Raw genomic sequence first — 20,234 nt, 5'->3', positions numbered from 1 at the left:
TTAGCTTATGTCATTTTAGATTAACTGTGGACTGTCAGTGAATGAAATCGAAAACGAAACTGGTATTGAACGCGCATTGTTTTGAATAATTAAAAAGCTATATATATTTCTTTTTTTATTTAGTATAAAAGTATTGAAAATGTCAACTGAACCTGAAGATATTCGTTTTAATTACATTCAAACAGTTTCTCAGCAAATATTAAACTATGCTTTAAAGTGTTGGAAAGACATTATATGGAATGAAGACATTCAAGCTATTATTAAAGACTATTTGGAGGGATCAGAAATTCTAACTCTTTTTATATACTTGGATCAAGACAATTCTCTTAAAATAACACTAAAATTACCTCAAAAATCACCCATACCGGCAAAAATATGCTTCTTCTTAAAACGCAATGTCATTGTTTCTGATACAGATTACAAACGAGAGTTGTCATTCGGTTGCATTTATGATTATCCTTTGCAAGAGTATCAATATATTTTCTCAAGAGTAGGTAAAATTATTTATGGTTAAGCTTTAAATTAAATAATGCATGCTTTGAAAAGCTTTAGTGATTTAAAATAAAGAGCAATTGTTTTTTGAACTTCATTTTCTGTCAATTGTTGTTCCATGTCAGACTTACTTAAATTTACACCTTATCGTTACGCATAACAAACACTACGCAAAATACTTGTATTTACTAACACAAACATTGTTTATACTTTGTTGGAATATTGTCTAAATTATATTCTGTGTTTGCTTACTTATATCATTAAAGTTTGAATAATCTGAGGAAAACTTTTCCATTTTTGCTGTCTATTTATTTCATTTCTTTATTGTTTTACATTTAAAAGCCCGTATCGTCGCAATATGTATCTATAGAATTATAAGTATTTTGAAAGTAATCATTGTTATAACATGAAATACTTCACTAATATTCACTTAAGTGTTTCTTTTATTAGTCATATTTCAACTGCAGTGCTTAATTAACTATAAAAGTGTTATAACAATGTTTTAATATCAAAAATTATATAAATTTATTTTCATTCTGTTTTTATTACAATTTTTCTAAAGATTTTATTCCATTAGCTATTTTACTGCATTTGTATCAGTTGATGTTGTGAATCTTTAATTAAATATCTGTAAATGCTTAACTCTTTTTTTTTTTTTTTTTTTTTAATTTTTTTCTGGGGGTTATTCCTATAACTATATTACTGCATACCTATTAACAATGCTTTTATGAATATCATTTATTCAGTAATATTCATTCTTTCATTTTTTTTTTTGGAAAGTGTGTTAGCCTTCTTCCTAATTCATAACTACTACATACATGAATACTTTATGTAAATGTTACTCTAGAAATCCAGTTGAAGGAATGAAAAAAAATCAACTTAAATAAAGGCAGCTTTTTAAAACTCCAGAAGAAGAATCCTAGAAGGTATAGATCATTATCTTGGAAAAAATATTTCTTAACATTACTAAACGCAGAAAATATATATGTACCTCATAGACTTTAAATTGCGATCTTATTTTCTTATTGCAAAACTAAACATCTTTTTTCCTCCTATCATTTCTTGATCTAAAAATGAGAAAAAACTTCTTTTGCATAGTTATCTTGTTTTTATTAAAAAATATAATATTCTGAAACTATTTAAAATTTATACCATACCATTGCTTTAACATCAATTTTTTTTTTAAATTATAGGTGCTTTCACCAATATTCTGTAATGCAGTCAATAATGAAAAGTGGCCAGCTGAAACGTTTCAAGACATGTATGAACATTTTGAAGATTTTCAGATGACATTATCATATCATATTGGTATCTGTCAGGAGAGGACTATTCTTTTAATACCTGAAACCGCCAAAATGATAGATTCCTACAACATTGATGAACTTTCTGAGCGGTATAGTAACATTTTATATTTTTCAGTGTTTTAATTTAAATTCCCATATATTGTAATATAAATTTCAAAAATTTTGTTTTGCTTTCAAAGTTAAGTTCTTTAACATCTTCATATGTTAGGTTTTATGATTGTGTTTGAGTTTAATTCAAAGGCAAAGAGCAAAATTTTATGGGACATGCTGCAAATGAACATATATCCATTTATTGAATATTAAAATGTTTGTACTCATTTTAATGTTATTTCTTGCATTTCATTTTGCTTATTACAGTAACAGCACCAATCCTTTTAGACATCTTTTGTTAAAATACATTTAATTTTTCTCGAAATAATTTTATACATTCTTTTATTCTCTGGTCTCTATGAAAATTTTGCTCACACTACATAATTTGTATAATTTTTAGAATCGAAAGACTTTCGTATCTAAAATCACAGAGTTCAGTTCTCACCATTTTACTTTTATAATTTCTTTATTCTTCATGTTTTTTATTGTGTTCATAAATATTTATTGTGTTTCATGCATATTCTAATAAATGTTCAGTGTGAAATGTTTTTATCCTTCAGCTCCACTTATGATTTGCAACTTCAAAAAACCCTGATTTCTATAACTGAAATGTTATCAAGCTGGTTTCTAATTGTTCGACAAGTACTGGAGACTACATCTGAAAGTGTTCTGAAGAAAATAGATCAAGGTCCTTTAACAGAAATATATTTTTGGAATGAAAGGGGGAAAAATTTGGAATTCATATTCTCTCAAGTATTCAATAATTTCTCTTATCTATATTTGATTTCATGCGTAATTGTGTTCATAAACAAAGAAAAACCTGTATCTTCACCATTATATATTCTTGTAATGATTGATATTTTTCTTGGTTTTGAACTTTAAAATTATAATGAATACTAACTGACTTTTATTGGAAAATATTAAAGCTACTCATAAACTCACTAAAAAACACTTCAGTTTAACTGGAATTTTCCTAAATATTATTTTGTTTCATTGTAATTTGTAAACCCAAAAGAAATTTTACAAGTTTGCTTTTTGCTTTATTTATATATTTTTTATTTACTTCATACTAAAAGAGCAGTTTTTCAAATCTAAATCTACTATATTAGTTTTTCTAGTAAATTTGAAACAATATTTTATGTACAGTGCAGAAAATAATAATACTATCACACCACCCTAAATGATTTTTGAACTAATAATCGAATCTTCACATTCTAGGACTCAATCTTAATTGTTCAAGAGGGTGACCTCAAATATACAAATTAATTGGTGCAGATGATATTTTAAGTTACGAAATCAGACTCAAAAACTTACTTCCTCTGAATAAACATACCTTTTTTTCAACAGATTCAGATTTCTTACATACAAAATATAGGGAGTAACTGCAATCTGAGAAATATGGTTCAAATAGTGTTTGGTCGGGAGAGGGGTCCGAAGTTTAGACACCTTAATGTTAATTTGATTTTTTACATATTTCACTATATCTCGAGAACTTTTTAACTGAATTAAAAATTATTGCACACAATAATAAAATTAATTTATCCATAAAGAATTCCTTGCAAAAAATAAGTTTTTGTAAATATTTATTATTTCTGTTTCTTATAGCTGAATAAACCAATTGTTAAAAAAATGGTTCTTGCTCTTGAGAAAACAAAAAGTTGTCACTATCCGAAGTTTAAGATTCTTCTTCGTGAAGTGGCAGAAGGTATTCTCTTTTAATACTATTGTCTTATTTAGTTTGTTTTTTTTATAAATTTAAGTTTCTTTAATAAAAAATTTATTTATTTATGTTTTTAACAGGGTTAGATGAAGCTAAAGATATCTCTGAAAGTTTTGATCATGTAACAGCAAAAGTAAATGAGCTTGAAGAAAGCTCACTTCAAGAATTAAAGTCTCTTTTACCTGAAACAATGAAATCAATTACATCATCCTGGATTGGTTCAAAATATTATAACAGAGTTCCAAGCCGTGTTACAGTTTTATTGAAAAAGTGCTGTATTTTTATCTCTGACAAAGTAATTTTTGAATTAAATATGCTTCAATATTTGTTATGTTGTAGTGAAATTCGCAATCTTCATCTTTACAGTTTTTGATTTTCAGTTATACTGCTTTTTTATATGAACATTTTTCTATAAAACATAATGGCATAAAACGTTTCCATTATTGTCTGCACATTCTTACTGTTTAGAAAATCATATGATATGTTACAGTTTTCTGACAGATCCAGATTTTTTTGTTGCAGCATAAAATTTATAAAAGCTGTAAAGATATATTTTTATATATAAAATTTTTCTTTATCCTTAATTCAATGATTTTTACCTTTAATATTTATTTATGATAATTTTTAATTTTGTACTTTCTGCTCTTATTAAAGCTTTGATTTTAATTATTATTCCAAATTAAAAGCTTAAGACTAAAAACAATGTTTCTTTATTAATGAAGGATATTACCTTTATAGCATTATTTCATAATTAATATTTTCAAATTGGTATTAATGTTTTACAATTATTGCAGAGTGAATTTGTTCCATTTACCTTCATTGAAAGCTTTATGTCAAACTGGTTTAGACTATTTATTAAAGCTTATCAACATTTAATGGTTCAGAAGTATAACAGTTTTAATTTCCACCAGTTCTAATTTATTTTTAATGTAAAGAAAATGTGGTATCTTTATATCAAGAAAAAAAAAGAAAATATTTTTATTTTAGTTAATATTAACTAATTATATTATTAACTATTTATTTTTATATTAAATATATATTGTTGCTGAATTATAATCTCATGTAAAATTTTTCTCTTGATACATTTTTAAGTTGTTCCATACATAATTCATAAGATTTAATCAAAATATTAAAAGAAATTTAATATTTAGCAGTTCTTTTAATGAAATAATTAAAAGCAATAAATAATTTCTTAATTTTTGAATCACAGAGTTTATTCTGATGTTTTTTAATATATTAAAAATAGGCTTTATAAATTTTAGATAAATACATTTTTGGATGCCAAAACTCTTTTTAAAATTGATCGTCAGGAAGCTAAAGGAAATCTCAAATTATCAATTGATGTGACTAATGTTTTCCTGGAAGCTTATGAGGAATGCCGTGAAAAATTTCGGGATATTTATGAAAATGAATTGTACCCATGGGATTTTCCTGATGAAAGAGTATTTTCTCAATTCAAATTGTTTTTACTAAGATTAGATAATATTCATGTAAGTAAATAATGTTAAAAATTGTTTTTAAGGTTTTTCATTTTAATCTATTTATTGTATATCCTTTCTATTTAAATGTATGTGAAAATTCAACACTGCATTTTACATAACTTATTTTTCTCAACAGTAATGAAATGAAAATTATAATATTAATTTTAATTTTGTGTCTGAAATATTTTTTTAAAGATATATTTTAGTTGTTCACTCTTGTTTTACATTTTGATTGTTTTAGGATATACTTCTCTCTGCAGATGTTTATTTTAACATACCTCATTACAAACTTGCAAGCATTCATCATAAAACATATGACAGAAGGTTACTTGAACTATACTCTGCATTCTGTTCATCATATGCAGTGTTTGAAAACTGTTCTTACAATCCATTGGATATTCAGTCTATGGTAAAAAAATTTCTCCTAGAGAAAAAAAAAAGGAATGAAAATCAGCATTTATTTTTGAAATATTAGTAAACTTTGCTTATTGATATACACAGTAACTTTTCACAACTTTCAAAGTTTTGTTTTAATATAAATTGAAGCACTTGTAACTGATTTTTTAATCAAACTGTTTATCTTAGATTAATTCAAAAGAAATAAAACAATAAGCTGTCTGTGATTAACTAAATCAGTTCAAGCTTCTCATGATCAATATTATACAGTATAAAATTTATCTACCCTGCAAAAATGTAACACAATTACAACTGACAATGATCAGTTATAATGAGAATATCTACGAACTATAAATTAATATTATATAATTTAGTGTAATTTCAGTTGTCCATGTACTTAAAAGCTATGTACTTCCTATCTTAAAAGCTCATTTTTAACTCGATATTTTAAAGAACTAAATAAATAAATATTTTTGTTTTAAAGAAATTTGATTGCAGCAAATTAGTGTTTAAAGACATATAATGTATGGAAGTATTTAATTTAAAACTGGAAGACATTTTAAAAGTATTCACTTATTATCAATAAATTTTTCTATTAGCTTTCAGAATTTTCTTCTTTTATTTGCTAAGAAAAACTTAGGCATAACTCAAATTGCTACAATATTTTTTAAAAGAGTGGTTTTTTGTTTTACACAAATTGATTTCAAAACAAACTTGCATAAAAGTAAATTAGTGTAAGTCAAGATGAACTTAACTGTATTAATTTCACATTCTCTCACTTACCAGCAAATTAAAAGTAATGTTAATTCTAATAAATGGCCTTTAAAAATAAAATTATACTGAGTATCAATTTCTTGTGCTAAAGATAAAAATGTCCTCTTTTAATTGCTAATTCATAATATTTATATAAAACTGCTTTCTAATCTCAATCATTTGCATAAGCAATGGCCCAGTAATCAAAAAAATAGTTTTTCATTTAATTTTGTTTTTTTGAAAAAATATATGAAGTTTCAGAGGAGGTTTCATGGATTTTGTAGTTTAGTATTACCATGTTGAAATCAAAAAAAGTACTCTGAATATAATTTTTACTTTTAAATGCCTATTATATAAAATGGATATTGGCAAATGGATTACATTTATTTTTCATAGAAAGTGGTATCACAATTTTTAGGAAGAATATCTTTCCTACTATGATAAATATGAAACATATTTACATTATGGAAATACATTATAATAATTTATTGCTGATATATGTGACTATGTTACTCGAAAGTTGTAAAAAAATCTATTTCTCTTGAGGTTTAAAGATACCATAACTTAAATAAGTTTTGAAATTAGTAATTCATTTCATGGTACAGTAGACTCAGAAATCTGTGTAGCTTGAAAGATAAGGTTTTTCTTTTAAAAAAAGATAATTTATTTGTTAATGTCTTCTTGCAGCATATTTAACTCATAGCTAAATGTATAACAATAAAGGTTTATATATTAACGGAAAAAGGTCACCACAAAACAGAGACATCGATGGAGAATGGAGAATTTTTCGTAAATCTAAAGATATTGGGGAATTTAATTAAAATACACAAAAACTCATGAGACAGAGTTATTTTGAGTTGATCTGATTATTAATTTTGTTTTATATTTTTATCAATAGATCTATCATAAGATTTTTTTTTTTGCCTTTTTAATGCATTTATATCTATTACATTTACAAAATTATTTAAAAATTTTATCAATTTAAAAAAAAAAACTATTTTTTTTACCAAAAACTTTATGTAATATTTGTTAGAAAATATTGCACAATCAAAAACAAAATATTTTGTCTTAAATATTAAGTAAACAGTATATTATTATAGGCATGCTCTTTAATAACAAATGTTTCCCACAGTGAGTAAAAATTACTTTTACTGTTATCGTTGATCAGCCATCGTTAGCAGTTTAAATTAAAGTAAAGTGTGTATTGTATATTTTATTTCTTAATTGCTATTATATTACACCAGAACATTTTCACTTAATATATTTGTTTAGTTTATTCCTTTAATAATTTTTTTTTAAAAAACGAATTGTTTATTTTCAACTTCAAAAACAAGTAAAGGTATTTAATAAATATCCGAGAAAGAACTGAAAGATTGAAAATTAAATACCATTATTTATCAAAATCAGTGAAGTTGATGAAAATCAATCTGAAAAGAGTCAAGAAATTATTTTAAGTGTTAGTGGTTACCCTAACAAACCACTTATGCAATAAATATGTAATAATCAATTAAAAATTATTAACATACAGTCACTAATTTTTAATTGATTATTAAATTTTTAATCCCTTTTCCAACTTTTGTTAAATATTTTTCTGGAAATTTTGGAAACATCTGTAAATGAAAAATGTCGTTTCATAACTTGAAATTAGCTGTTTAAGTTTTTAAAAACTAAAAAGAATAATTAAGTTTTACTTTCTTTGGAATAGGATTTTACTAAAGATTTTGAGCACTTTACTGGAATAGTTCTTGAGCTAGATCACAAGTTAGGCATAATCATTGGTCAAGCATGTCTTGATTGTATTCCCCCCGAAGATGGATTTAAGGTTTGTTGCCTACTTATTATTTTTATTTGAGTAAAAGTAACAGAATGTATATGAAAAGCTTGGGGCACTGCAGTGATAAGTCGCACTTTTAAATGCTCTTCTAAGCAATTTGAAAATGTTTATCATTATATTCCCCCAAATCCTTTCTCTTTCATAAATAAAATATACTTTAATGTGTTCTATTTTTAATTAATAAAATTATTTAAAAAAGATTTTTAAAAAAATAAGTTTTTTTTTTTTACACATTATTAATTTACATCTAATTATTTTATCCATTAACCTTCGAAAATTATTTTTTAAAAATTTAGTTTTTTTTCTTCCAATTCTTAATGTTTAATTCGTTTATTTATTTTTGTATAATCTGTTTTGTTTTCTAAGATCCTTGCAATGTTCTTTGGAAAATACTCCGATAGCAAAATATTACCTCTAAAGCTTGGAACTTTGAAGAAAAACAATCATTTTCAATCAATATACACCCATGATTTCTTTAAATTAATATTGTTATATAGAATAGTCATTTGGGTTTAATACCATCAACGCTTTCAAATATATGTTAATAGAATTTCAAAATTTAATTTGGTTGTTTGGTGGCAATTCTAACACTTTAAAGAGAGAGAAGTCTCTGTTCGTTAAAAAAATGATTTAAAATTTTTTTGAACATACAATAGTCTGAACTAATATTGATTCAGCTTAAAAAGGAACATCATGAGGAAAGATTTCTTGAGTAAGTGTTTTATTTCATACCCAAACACTTAGAATACTATACAAATTGTTTTTTTTTTTTTTTTTTTTTTTTTTTAAGTTTTAAAATTGTCTGTAAGTGAATGCAATATTTTTTATTGTATATTTTGTAATAAGTGAATGAAACAGGAGTTAGAAAAAAATAATTTCCGAATTAAATTTGTAGAGATTTAAAATTAGTGTATATTAGTAGTATTAGTAATAATAATGCAAGTACTTTAATTTCTTCTCATCTTCCACCAGACTCATTTGTAAAGCTTAAATGCACTTTGATAGTGTAAAATATCTTAAAAGTGTAAATATATTTTAAAACATAAAATATAATATTGAGTATTAAAATTTAAATTTTTGTCAATACAGCATTCAACTGGACAAAATACACCTACTTTCATGTGAGGTATATTATATCTAATATTTCAATAAAATACACATACCTGTCATAACTTATCTAAAAATCAACAACTTGTGAAATGTTTTCCTTTCAGTCAATATTTTTTAAACTTGTCTGTGACATTTAATTTCAAAACAAATATTATGTTTCTTGATTTTGTTAGACTTTTAAGATGTATGATCGAGTTGTTTTAGTAAACATTAGTTTCAGTTGATATTGGATTTTATAGATATGCTACTATAATACTAGCCTTGCTGTTCCTGTATTAAAACATTTTATTTCAAATGCAATTCCTTTTTAGTTGATAGATTTGTTGCAAGGATTAATGAAACGTCCTGTTGTAGAAATGGAATTCAAAAAGTTGATACCTTCTCACATGGAGAATATTTATGAAGATTTAATTGCTGCTCAGAAAAGCTACAGTGGTTTAGAAAGTAAATTTAATGAATCAAGTGAGGTGTTTGTGTATAAAAATCTTCCAAAAATTTCTGGTATTCTGCAGTGGAGTAATGATCTATTTAGTAAAATAACTTTGTCTGTTCAAATGCTGGAAAAGAAACAGGAATAGTAAGATTTCGGTTTTTGCTTTTCTGTCATTCTTAAGATATCTTTTAAATTGTCATAAAATACTGGGTAATGAGTCCAAAACACATGCAAGCCTACCCATCATTTTAAAGTAGTAATACCATTCGGGCAGAGAGAAGTCTCATAGAATTATTTTAGATTAGAATTTTTTGATTCCCCATATTAAATTTTATTTATACTAATTTATATGTTTATTAGAAATATGTTTTTTTTTTATTAATATTTAAGTTTTGCATTTTTTAATCAGTTTGTTGTTCAATTGAAAAATCCTATAATTAATTTTGAAGTAAAATATGATTGAGTAAAACATTTTTTTAATTCAAGTTTCTTGGAATTAGAAACCTCATATATCATAGAATAAATGCTAGTACAGATTTTGGTATTTAAATACTAAAACTTGCCGGTTATTTTATATATTTGATTTTTATTTCATTAGTAAAGCTGCCTTAACTATTACTCTAGTACCATAACAATTTGTACTTTCTTAATTAAAAGTAGTTATTTATGATATTTTTGTGTTCTCACAATATAACTACTATGCCTCGTAATAATGTTCATGTCTCTTTTTTGCAACCAGGGTCATTATATTAAGCATCATTTGTGGTACCTTTTTTTGAACGCTGTTTATAATAGTTATGGTGAATTTTCATAATTTTATATAATTATAAAAAATTGAAATTCAGGAAATAAATTGATTGATTATGAAATGCTTGAAAAATATTGTAGCATGTATTTATTTGTTGCAATTATTTTATTAGGTATATGATTAATATGTAGTCTTTTTAGCAATGTTTTTATTGTATAGAACAGATTTTTGTCCTGCAAATTTTCCACTGTTATAATGGAGGTTTTTTAAGGAAAATAATACAGATGGTTTCAAAGTTTGAAACTTTATTTTGTATGCCCTATAATAGAGTCAAGTATTCTGACATGTTTGATTTTTTTTTTTTTTAATTTAATTATTCCAATTATATCTGACTTTTAAAAAAAGAAGAAAGCATAAGTTTTAAGTCCAAAATTGTCTAAATTTCCTCAAAAACTAAAAATGTGGTGGATTATATATAATATCTTTCTTATCTCAACTTGTGAGCTATATTTTACTAATTCAGTTTCGTTAAAGAAATGAACATGAAGTGGGTAAATTTGTTTTTATTTTGAAATATAAAGAATTTTTGCATTTGAAAAAAAATTAAGATATTTTTTGAAATTATCAACAAAATTATTTCAGTTTTCCTACACCTGAAATGTATGACTTTGTTATTAAGGCTTATCTTGAACTACAGGATCTACTTGAAGGGTATGTATTTTAAAAATAATAGTTTTCTATAATAATTATTCATGCATATGGGAGAAAGAAAGAAGAATAATACATAATCCAAATAATCTATGATTCCTGAAATATTAATAATATTATTATTAATAAAAATTTTTTTTGAAAATTATATATTGGATTTAAAAAATTTCTAATGATATGACTATAGTTTTACTTAGGTAAAAGATAGTTTTGGTGTTAATAGCAACTTAAATTATGTTTAAAAGAATTTTTAAATTGGAAAAATTCTTTACACTTAAATTATGTTTAAAAGAATTTTTAAATTGGAAAAATTCTTTACAGTTAAATATAATTTTTTTAAAAANTGGTAAAGTTTCTTAACTTGTGGCTTTTAATCTGTTAAAATAACATTTTTAAATTAAACTTAAATGTGTTGTTTATGAATAATAGAAAAAAATTACCTATTACATTTTGTTCTGGGGCAAAGTCTACCTAATTTTAGGGTTGCACATACCGTCATAAGAAAACAGTCCTTATATTGGTTACCTGGCTGGTTCACACAATATTTTGGCCGATCATCAAAAGTTAGAAATGAATTTAAAAAAACTAAGTCGCTTCAAAATATTATTTTAAAAATTTCATATTCTTTGACAATAAATATATTTTATTTTACAAGTGTTCAATTATTAAAATAATAGAATATGACATCTATTTTAATTGCAAATTACCTAATTTTTAGACTTCGTCAAAAAGTAATTTCTCATTGGGAAGAGACCTTAAATATTTTGAAGGTGAAACTAAATGATGTTGTTTTTGTGAAAGATGATGCAGATGTTACTCGTTTAAACTTTAAACCTGAGGTTTGTATTTATTTATTTCCTTTCCACTACTCTTTTTCATGATGTTTTATTCAACTTTTGGAGTCTAGTACAAGTTCTAATAGTTTTCTGACATGCTGAATTATTACTAAAATTTTAATTTTGTTTCACAAATTTTCTTTTTTTTTAAAGAAAGAAAAACTTTATAATGTTTACATAACATTTGTAATAACATTTATTAGATTTGAAATTTATTTTGTTTGATTTTAATAAAACAAATCCATGTGATATTTTTCAGATACATGAAATGACCAAAGAGATAGAATTTCTGAAACACATTGAAAAAGCTAATTTAATGCCAGATCACGAGTTTGATTGGGTGACTAAAGAATTTAAATTGTCTCAATCACTGTTAGCCAACTGTATCTCATGGTATACTGATTTGAATGAAAATTTACTTGAACAAGAGAAACAGTTAGTAATTCAACAATGGAGTGAAATAAAATCATTTATTGAAGAAGGTCTTTCTATAAATTGGACAAGAGTAGGTATGTATTGTTTAGGATTCTTTTGTAATGATATAAAATTGTAAGAAAATAGTGTTAATTATCCTAAGGTTTTATAACTCTCTTTAATCAAAAATTTGTGTTTAGATAATAATAACAATTCGAATCAAGTATAATTCAGGAAGGCAAATAATGTGTTTTCTATAGTTTTTATTATGTATTTAGTGATCTTTTATTTTTAATTCTTTTTAATACTTTTTTTCAGCTTTGAACAACTTATTTATTTGTATGGTAATTAATTTTGAATCAGTTTTCTAGATACTTAATAAAGTAAGAAGTAGAAGTAGAGAAATGTTAAGGTATAAGGGGAGTGCAATAAAGTAGGTAAGAAGTAGAGAAATGTTCTGTTACTAAATGTGTGGTCAAAACAGTTTTCAAATTACTGATTTTGATTTCTTCAAAAGGAAATAAATCACATTATAGTAGGAATACTATACTTTTCATTAGCATTGATTTGTTTTTATATAAAATTGAATATCATTTACATTTTAAGATACTAACAGTAACATCTCAAACGATAAATGTTTATTGATCATTAAAATGAGTTTTTTCAAAACAATTACATACTTCCTGTTCAAAGAAAAATTTTGTAAAAACATAGCTTTTAAGATTTAATGGTGCACTCCCCTTATAATGTTATAACTTGCAGTTGGATGGAACCAATGGCTTTCTTTTAAGTAGGTTGTGAAGCTGACTGTAATTATTTTTTGTTATTTTATTTAATAATGGTCAGAAAAATTTTAGTTGTAAGGTATACAATTTTTACATAATCTTAAAGAAAGTAATTTTATATGATAAACTATAAAATGTAAGTGCATTTGTTTAAATAGTTTCTGAGTTAGGAAATTTTTATAAAAAGTCATATATTTTTTGATCATATGATTCAGGGTGTTTCGTTTTTTATTTTGCGTACTGTAGATTGCTGCTAATCTGGGAGTTGTTTATCAATTACCAGACTTCAACAATGATTCAAAGTTAAAATTTGATGTTAATGATTCTCATTAAACTGAAACTATAAGGAAACACATTAATCTTGCATGAGGAATGGTTATCGTAAGAATGTTTTTGTGACTTAAGCATTGACCTTGATTTAATTTTTTTAAACCTATAATTGAAGATTTTCATATTAAATTACTGGGCTATTTGTCTCAGAATGTCAATTATTTCTCTAATTTTTAAAATATTTAATTCATTATTAAGAAAAAGATATTTCAAAAATATTTTTCAGTAGTAATAAATTTCATTTCAATTATTTTATTTTAGTAAAATAATGTATTTAAAAATTATTAGGCAGCTGTACCAACTGGTCGCTGCATAAGTGAATCTCCAAAACTGGTTTTGCTGTTCCTTTTAGATTGTTTTGCAATTTTAGTTTGCTGTGCTTGCTCATTGTATACTTGTCTATTTCAGTCTAGATTTAAATGAATGGTGGTTCTCTTTTTTAAAGAAGTTCTAGAAATATGCAACCTATACATCCTGTGGAACTTTTAATTTGTATACATTTCATTCAATTATCTTCTTTGATTTAGATGCATTTGAAGCTAGACTAAACCCTCAAATTGTGTCCAACTCCTGAAACCTTTTGCAATTTCTTTCAGCTTGATTTGATCTCACTTCTCTCAAATTTCTTTTGAATTTTATCTATTTATACTATTTTGAATTTCATTACTTGAAGAACTATCAGCTCTAAGTCCTTTGTTTTAACATAAATTTGTAAAATGTTTAAAAAATATCAGAGAAAAATGCAATAAAACATTGCCCGTGTGAAAGAAAATATTTTTATTCTGAAATATGTAAACAAATGCATTTAAGTATTTCCAGTTCTTTGTTATTTATGTGGGGAAAATATTTCATTATTTTTTTAATAATCTACTTACACATGAGTGTTTTATATTCTATGATAATCTTTTGCAAAAATGCTTAATAATAATTTTTATATTAAACAACAAAAGTGTATAGGTAGTATAATTGAAAGTCACAGCATGAATTAAATTAATTCAATTTGAAGCATAAAGAGCTTGAAATCTGAATCAAAAATAAAATCATCAGATAGCCCTTCCTCTGAAGATTTCTCCATAATGACTTCCGGTTTATCTTTGATCTCTAATTCTTTTCATTAATTGCAAGAAAATCAGACTCCACTGAATTAGCCTATCTCAACTGTGGCCTTCCCCTCTTTCTTGTTCCAATGGGTCTAAAAAGCAATGTCTTTTTTATTGTATTTTCATCTCTCATTTGAATCATATGGGCCATCCAATTCATTCTATTTATTTTTATGTATTTAATAATATCAGTTTGTTTATAAATCTTGTACAAAGTTAAATCTCTTTTTCCAAATATTGTTTTCATTTACACCATCAAGTATATTTCACGAAATCTTTCTCTCAAATATTGCAATACATTTTTCCTCCAGTTTTGTCATTGTCCAAGCTTCAGAAGTATATGTCAAGATTGACCTGACAAGAATTTTGTAAATTAAAAGCTTTATTTTTTTTTAGAGAGAAACTTAGATTTGATAAATCTTTTCATCCCATAGACAGTCCTATACAGTCGGTTTTTTATTTCAGGAGATTTTCTGTCGAAGCACATGCACACACACAAATTAAATAGTGAATTCTAATTCACATTTTTAAAAAATCTAATTAAGTTTAAATTAATAAAGAGTACATATTTTATTTTATTTATATTAATTAATTTTGTTTAAATTTAATGTTTTACTTGTGTTTTTTCTTAATTCAACTGTCATAATAATTGTAGAAATATGATAATAAGTTCTTATATTCTGCATTGAATAAAAATAACACAGAATTTTTTTAACACTCTAATAACAATATGCTTTTATTTTGTAGACATTTTGAAATTTGCTGAAAATATGTATAATGTAACTAAAAAAGTGTTTGAAAATGTTCATCTGTCTAAACTAAATATTAGTGAAGTAGAAAAATTTATTAGCACTTGGAACACTACTCCAATGTTTACAAGGGCCAGCCCAGATTCATTGGTAGATTTTGAGATTTATATGAATGAAGAAGTACGCAATAAAAAAGATTCTGCAAAGAAATCAACTGAAATGATGCAATCAGTAATGGAAGTCAGTAATAGTGTTTCAGTTTTGAAGCCTTTTTCAAATTAGTTGCATAACTTTTAGTTTTTTTAGATAAGAAAAATTATAAAAAGTTAATTAAGCGAAATTGTCTGTTGACCATTTAGTGTGTTAACATGATTTAAGACTGTTTTCTAGACTTTTTTTAATCATTTAAAGGGTCAGTTTTTGGGCACAGATCTTTTGGATCCCTCTCTAAACTATTCTGACGATGTTGTTTGAAAATCATACAGAAAATTTTAATCGGTTTTCACCTGAATGAATTTAGATATTCTTTTCTTTTCATTTTATTATAAATGAACAATTTTGTGTAGAATTCAAATCGAAGTCAAAATATTATCCAATGCTGCAGAGACAGTATTTTTTGTCACTGTTTTATCAAAATAAAAATCCATATAAGATATAATATTAGAAATTGAGAATTTGATTGCTGCATTTAAAGTGAAATGATCAAACCAGATTCAGTAGGAATTTTCTCCAAGTTTGTAAAAATCGTGAATTTTATTTTATTATTCTTTAAGATTTTAACTTTTTATTGTAGTTTAATTTCTTGAAAGTAGTATTTAAAACTTTGATTCACGCAAAAATTATAAATTGAATCAATCTTAAAATCAACAGTTAAAAGATTAATAACCATGAACCATCAAATGATAAACTTCTCAAAAGTTGAAGAAATTTGGAGTGGGCTCCAAAAACTTTGTGTAACTGAATAATTATGTCTATATTACTTATCAAATTGCTAGAATAATCACAGATTTGTTTTTTGGCAATTTTTGTTTCTTAAAATAAAATTTTAAAATTGAACTTTGAAGAAAATTTAACTTAATTTTTCAGCAACCCAAGAACACACTGGTGCTTATAAATTTTTCTTTGTGATAACTACAGTCTTAAAATCACTCTAAAATCTTAATATTTGATTTCAAAATTTGTTATGAATAGGCAAAAGAAATTTCATTTATAAATTATTTAGAAGGAAACTGTAAATTAATCTTGTAAACAATACTTTGGTTCAAATCCTGGATAGAATAAGTATTTCAGTTTTAGGACTGATTCTTGTCTTGTTGTTAAGACATGGACTGAAAATAATTTTTCCACTTATTCATAATAGAAATTAATCTTATTAATACACACATTATTAGAACTCTATAATTACAACAATGTTGAAGTATAATAGTTTTTAGTATGTCTAAATGTCTTTTTTTTATGTCTTAACTATTTGGTTATCTATTTCATTTTTCTAATTAACCAGAACAATATATTTACTGTATATTCATTAGATAGAATGAAATTATATCAAATATATAGATAATCTCAAGGAATGAATGATGAAAAATAAATTTAAAAAATTTATCCTTCCAATAAAGAGTTTCAGTCCTGTTTATAACCAACTGATTTCTATCATTTTCAAAAACAAGTTAGTTTAGAATAAATTTCCAATATTTTAATCAAAACATTCGAAATGTAAATTGTAAAGGTAAACTATTGTAATTGAATGTAAACAATTTTGATAATACAATATGAATAAATTTTCCATAAACTATGTAAACATTTCTATTTTAGATTTATGTTTCAAATAAACAATCATGATTAAGAGAGGAAAATTTATTTTCTTCATGTTTTTAAATTCTTTTAAGTCAATATTATCTGTTTAGAATGCATTAAAACTGTTATTTGATAATTTATTCTGTTGAAATAAATGTGATGTTTATTTAAATAAAGTAAGAACTCTCATGAAAATAACCTTAATCACCTATTTTTCACTAATCATACTAAAGATTTTTAATTTTATAAATTTCAAACTAAGTTAAACAATATTTAAATGTAATTGATATATAATGAATTAGAATGAAATTTTCCACATAGCAGTAACGATAAAGATTTAGAAAGAAAGTGACTGAAATTAGTTTTATATGAAAGAAAAACGATTTTTACTACCAAATTGTATGAAATCTATAGATTAAAATTTGAAAAAATATTTTGCTAAATACTGAAACAGAAGCTAAATAGCTGAAAACCATGCTATTTATAAAATATTGTCATTAGTGACGCCATTCTTCAGAAAAATTCATAACTGCATCGCAATAACTTACTAACTATTAAAAATATTGAAAAATACTTATAAATTTTCATATAAATAAAGTTTGTTCATTAAAGCAAGTCATTTTTTTGTAGAATCAATTCTTTGCGGCGATAACATTTTTAAATAACTGAGAAATAAATAAACTTCTGTAAAATGTCGACTAAGCCCTCAACAAAAAATTTTAAGGCTAGTTTAATGAGGTTTGCTTGTGTTTCCTGCCTATTCCTGTTTTTTGTTCTGAATAGTTCTATAAAAAAACTATTTCTGCTTCACCCGATCATCCATTAATTTATCCTTTCCTCTTCCCAATTTTTAAAATGTCTTCTTTCTACAAGGACTTGGAAAGCAATATCTGGTTTAAATTTTCAATTGAAGAGTATGGGAAAGCAGTATCAGATTTAAATTTGACCTTGATGCGAGTTCAATTGAAGAGTATGCTCTTGAATGTTTATCTTTTTCGATCCTTTTGTGTTCCACATTTGAAACTAATAACACTAGAAATGGCTGGGCAATAGGAGAATATTGATAAATATGAGATGGGAAATATGATATGAGAAAATATATCATATGAGAACTTATTCTATGCCTATGGCTGGTCAATATTTGTATGAAATAATGGGTTGAAACTTAATCAAACCTGTGGGCTTTTGTTTGGTGTTTTATAATAAGACGTTTAAGTAATATAAATAAAAAAATTAATTGAAAAGTTCCTGTTTTTTTCCAGTAACATTATTTTTTATTTTAAAGGAGTTTTTCTATTTATAATTTTTTTTTTATTTTGATGAAAGAGTTTGAAATAGAATGACAAAATACAGTTTTTCCTTACCTGTTTTCTAATTTTTATTTTCAGAAAAATAAAAATATCTTTGAGGCTGATGCACATTCTACTGAGTGGAATGATTACATCCACTACTTAGATTCAATAATAGAAGAAGGTCTGAAAACTGTTGTGAAGTCTAGTTTACAGTATCTGAATGACAACACAGATTCATCTAATCAAAAATTGGCATGTAACAATTTAGTGCATAAATATTTTTAATTCAACTTTCAAAAATATATTTTATTATTATTATGGAAAACCTTAATTTTAAAATGATTGTGTGTTTTTTTCATTATAAAGCCATGTTTTAAGGTAAAATTTAATATACATATATTTGTGTTAGCATAAAATAAGTAATCATTAGTCTTTAGGTCTTTTTAAAGTTTTTAACTGAAAATGAAATCTTCCAAAATCAATTATGCACGTGCATAACTTATAACTAATTTGTTTTGATACTGGGTACAAGAAATATCAGTATAACCCATCAAAACCAAATTTTTTTTAAATGGCCTGACAGGGTGTTGTCTCACCATTTTTTTAATAAATCTGTGCAGAATTTTGCATTTGTTAATGATATTGATTTTGTTGCTTGAACCCCAGAAGCTTTTAAACAGGCCTTTCTTTCATTGGAGGCTGAAGCAAGTAAAATGCATTTTGCCATTAGTCAGAACATGTCATGCACCAGATATAATAATCATTTTTTTGAATAAAGGTGTGAAATTGTTAATAGGCTATGAAATAAATGCAATAAATGACATAACGCCTGAGATTCAAGATAGTGTCACAACTGCTAACAGATATTTCCTCCTACAAAAATACGGCCTGCGCTTTAAAAAATTGCCTATTCGCTGGCCTACAAAAATATTTGAAATCTCTATTCATCAGCAGAAAAACAAAATTATTCATTTGCAAAACTTTAATCAGATCCATCCTTACATTTGACGCTGAAACATGGACAATGATCAAGAAAAATAAAGGGAAGGGACGCTTTCCAGATCTAAACGGAGAATATTAGGAAGTATTTTTGGAGGAATGAAGTGTGAAATTTATTGGAAAAGAAGAACAAATTCAGAAATCTTACAAACTCTATAAAGATAAGACATCATTAAATTTATTACTATACAAAGGTTTAACTGAGCAGGACACCTTATAAAATTTGATAAGGGTCAAGCCACTAAGGAGATTTTGGCCGAACCATCTATTACCCTAAAATGTGGAAAACCAAATCTTAGTTGATTGACTCTCTGGATTAAAACTATTAGGATAACAAACAACAAAAACCTTAGCTATGAACAGGATGGCATGGAATGTAATTTTAAGAAAGGCCAAGGCCCATTGGTTGCTGTTGTGCACATTGAAGAAGAAGAGCTTTAATAATTTGGACTCTGTAAATCCAATATTTAAGTTAATCCAAACCATATTCCAAAAATTATGATTTAAAAGATTTTTTAGAAAAAGTTATTTGTTTGTAGGTACAAAAAAAAAAAATTCATGCATTATTTATGCACATTAGAGTAACACAATCATTACTCAAGGTAAGAGGAGTTATATTCTTTTTCTGTTTTCTAGTTAAATTTAGTTTATATATTTCATGTTTTTTTTTAATCAGAAATCATATTTTTTTAAATTAAATTAATTCACATAAGTGGGGCTCTACTATTCTTGTAATAATTGTAGGTGTAGAATTTTCATAACAAAAGTGTTTTCTCTTGTATTACAATCTAACGCAATACCTTTATTATTAGTTACATTGCTTTATGAATTTGGCTCAATAATAATGGCTCATTGTTTTGTATTTA

The 20,234-nt window shown here is 25.0% G+C and overlaps 1 protein-coding gene across 1 annotated transcript in view; it reads left to right on the top strand.

Annotated features, from left to right (window-relative positions):
- Positions 1-49: 49 nt before the first annotated feature.
- The window catches only part of LOC107452721 (dynein beta chain, ciliary), a 29,933-nt gene continuing 9,748 nt past the window's right edge, over positions 50-20,234 (top strand). Inside the window, exons 1-14 of the mRNA XM_043057257.2 lie at positions 50-490; positions 1,686-1,885; positions 2,447-2,639; positions 3,492-3,591; positions 3,687-3,901; positions 4,869-5,096; positions 5,329-5,496; positions 7,942-8,058; positions 9,492-9,757; positions 11,004-11,072; positions 11,788-11,908; positions 12,165-12,414; positions 15,282-15,523; positions 18,466-18,621. Coding sequence (XP_042913191.2) covers positions 140-490; positions 1,686-1,885; positions 2,447-2,639; positions 3,492-3,591; positions 3,687-3,901; positions 4,869-5,096; positions 5,329-5,496; positions 7,942-8,058; positions 9,492-9,757; positions 11,004-11,072; positions 11,788-11,908; positions 12,165-12,414; positions 15,282-15,523; positions 18,466-18,621 — 2,676 coding nt within the window. The 5' untranslated portion in view covers positions 50-139. The remainder of the gene's footprint in view (positions 491-1,685; positions 1,886-2,446; positions 2,640-3,491; positions 3,592-3,686; positions 3,902-4,868; positions 5,097-5,328; positions 5,497-7,941; positions 8,059-9,491; positions 9,758-11,003; positions 11,073-11,787; positions 11,909-12,164; positions 12,415-15,281; positions 15,524-18,465; positions 18,622-20,234) is intronic.

The sequence above is a fragment of the Parasteatoda tepidariorum genome, chromosome 2 (assembly GCF_043381705.1).
Source record: "Parasteatoda tepidariorum isolate YZ-2023 chromosome 2, CAS_Ptep_4.0, whole genome shotgun sequence".
In the NCBI taxonomy this organism is placed as follows: domain Eukaryota; kingdom Metazoa; phylum Arthropoda; class Arachnida; order Araneae; family Theridiidae; genus Parasteatoda; species Parasteatoda tepidariorum.
Note: the sequence above shows the minus strand (reverse complement) of the source record. Positions and strands in the feature narration are given on the sequence as shown.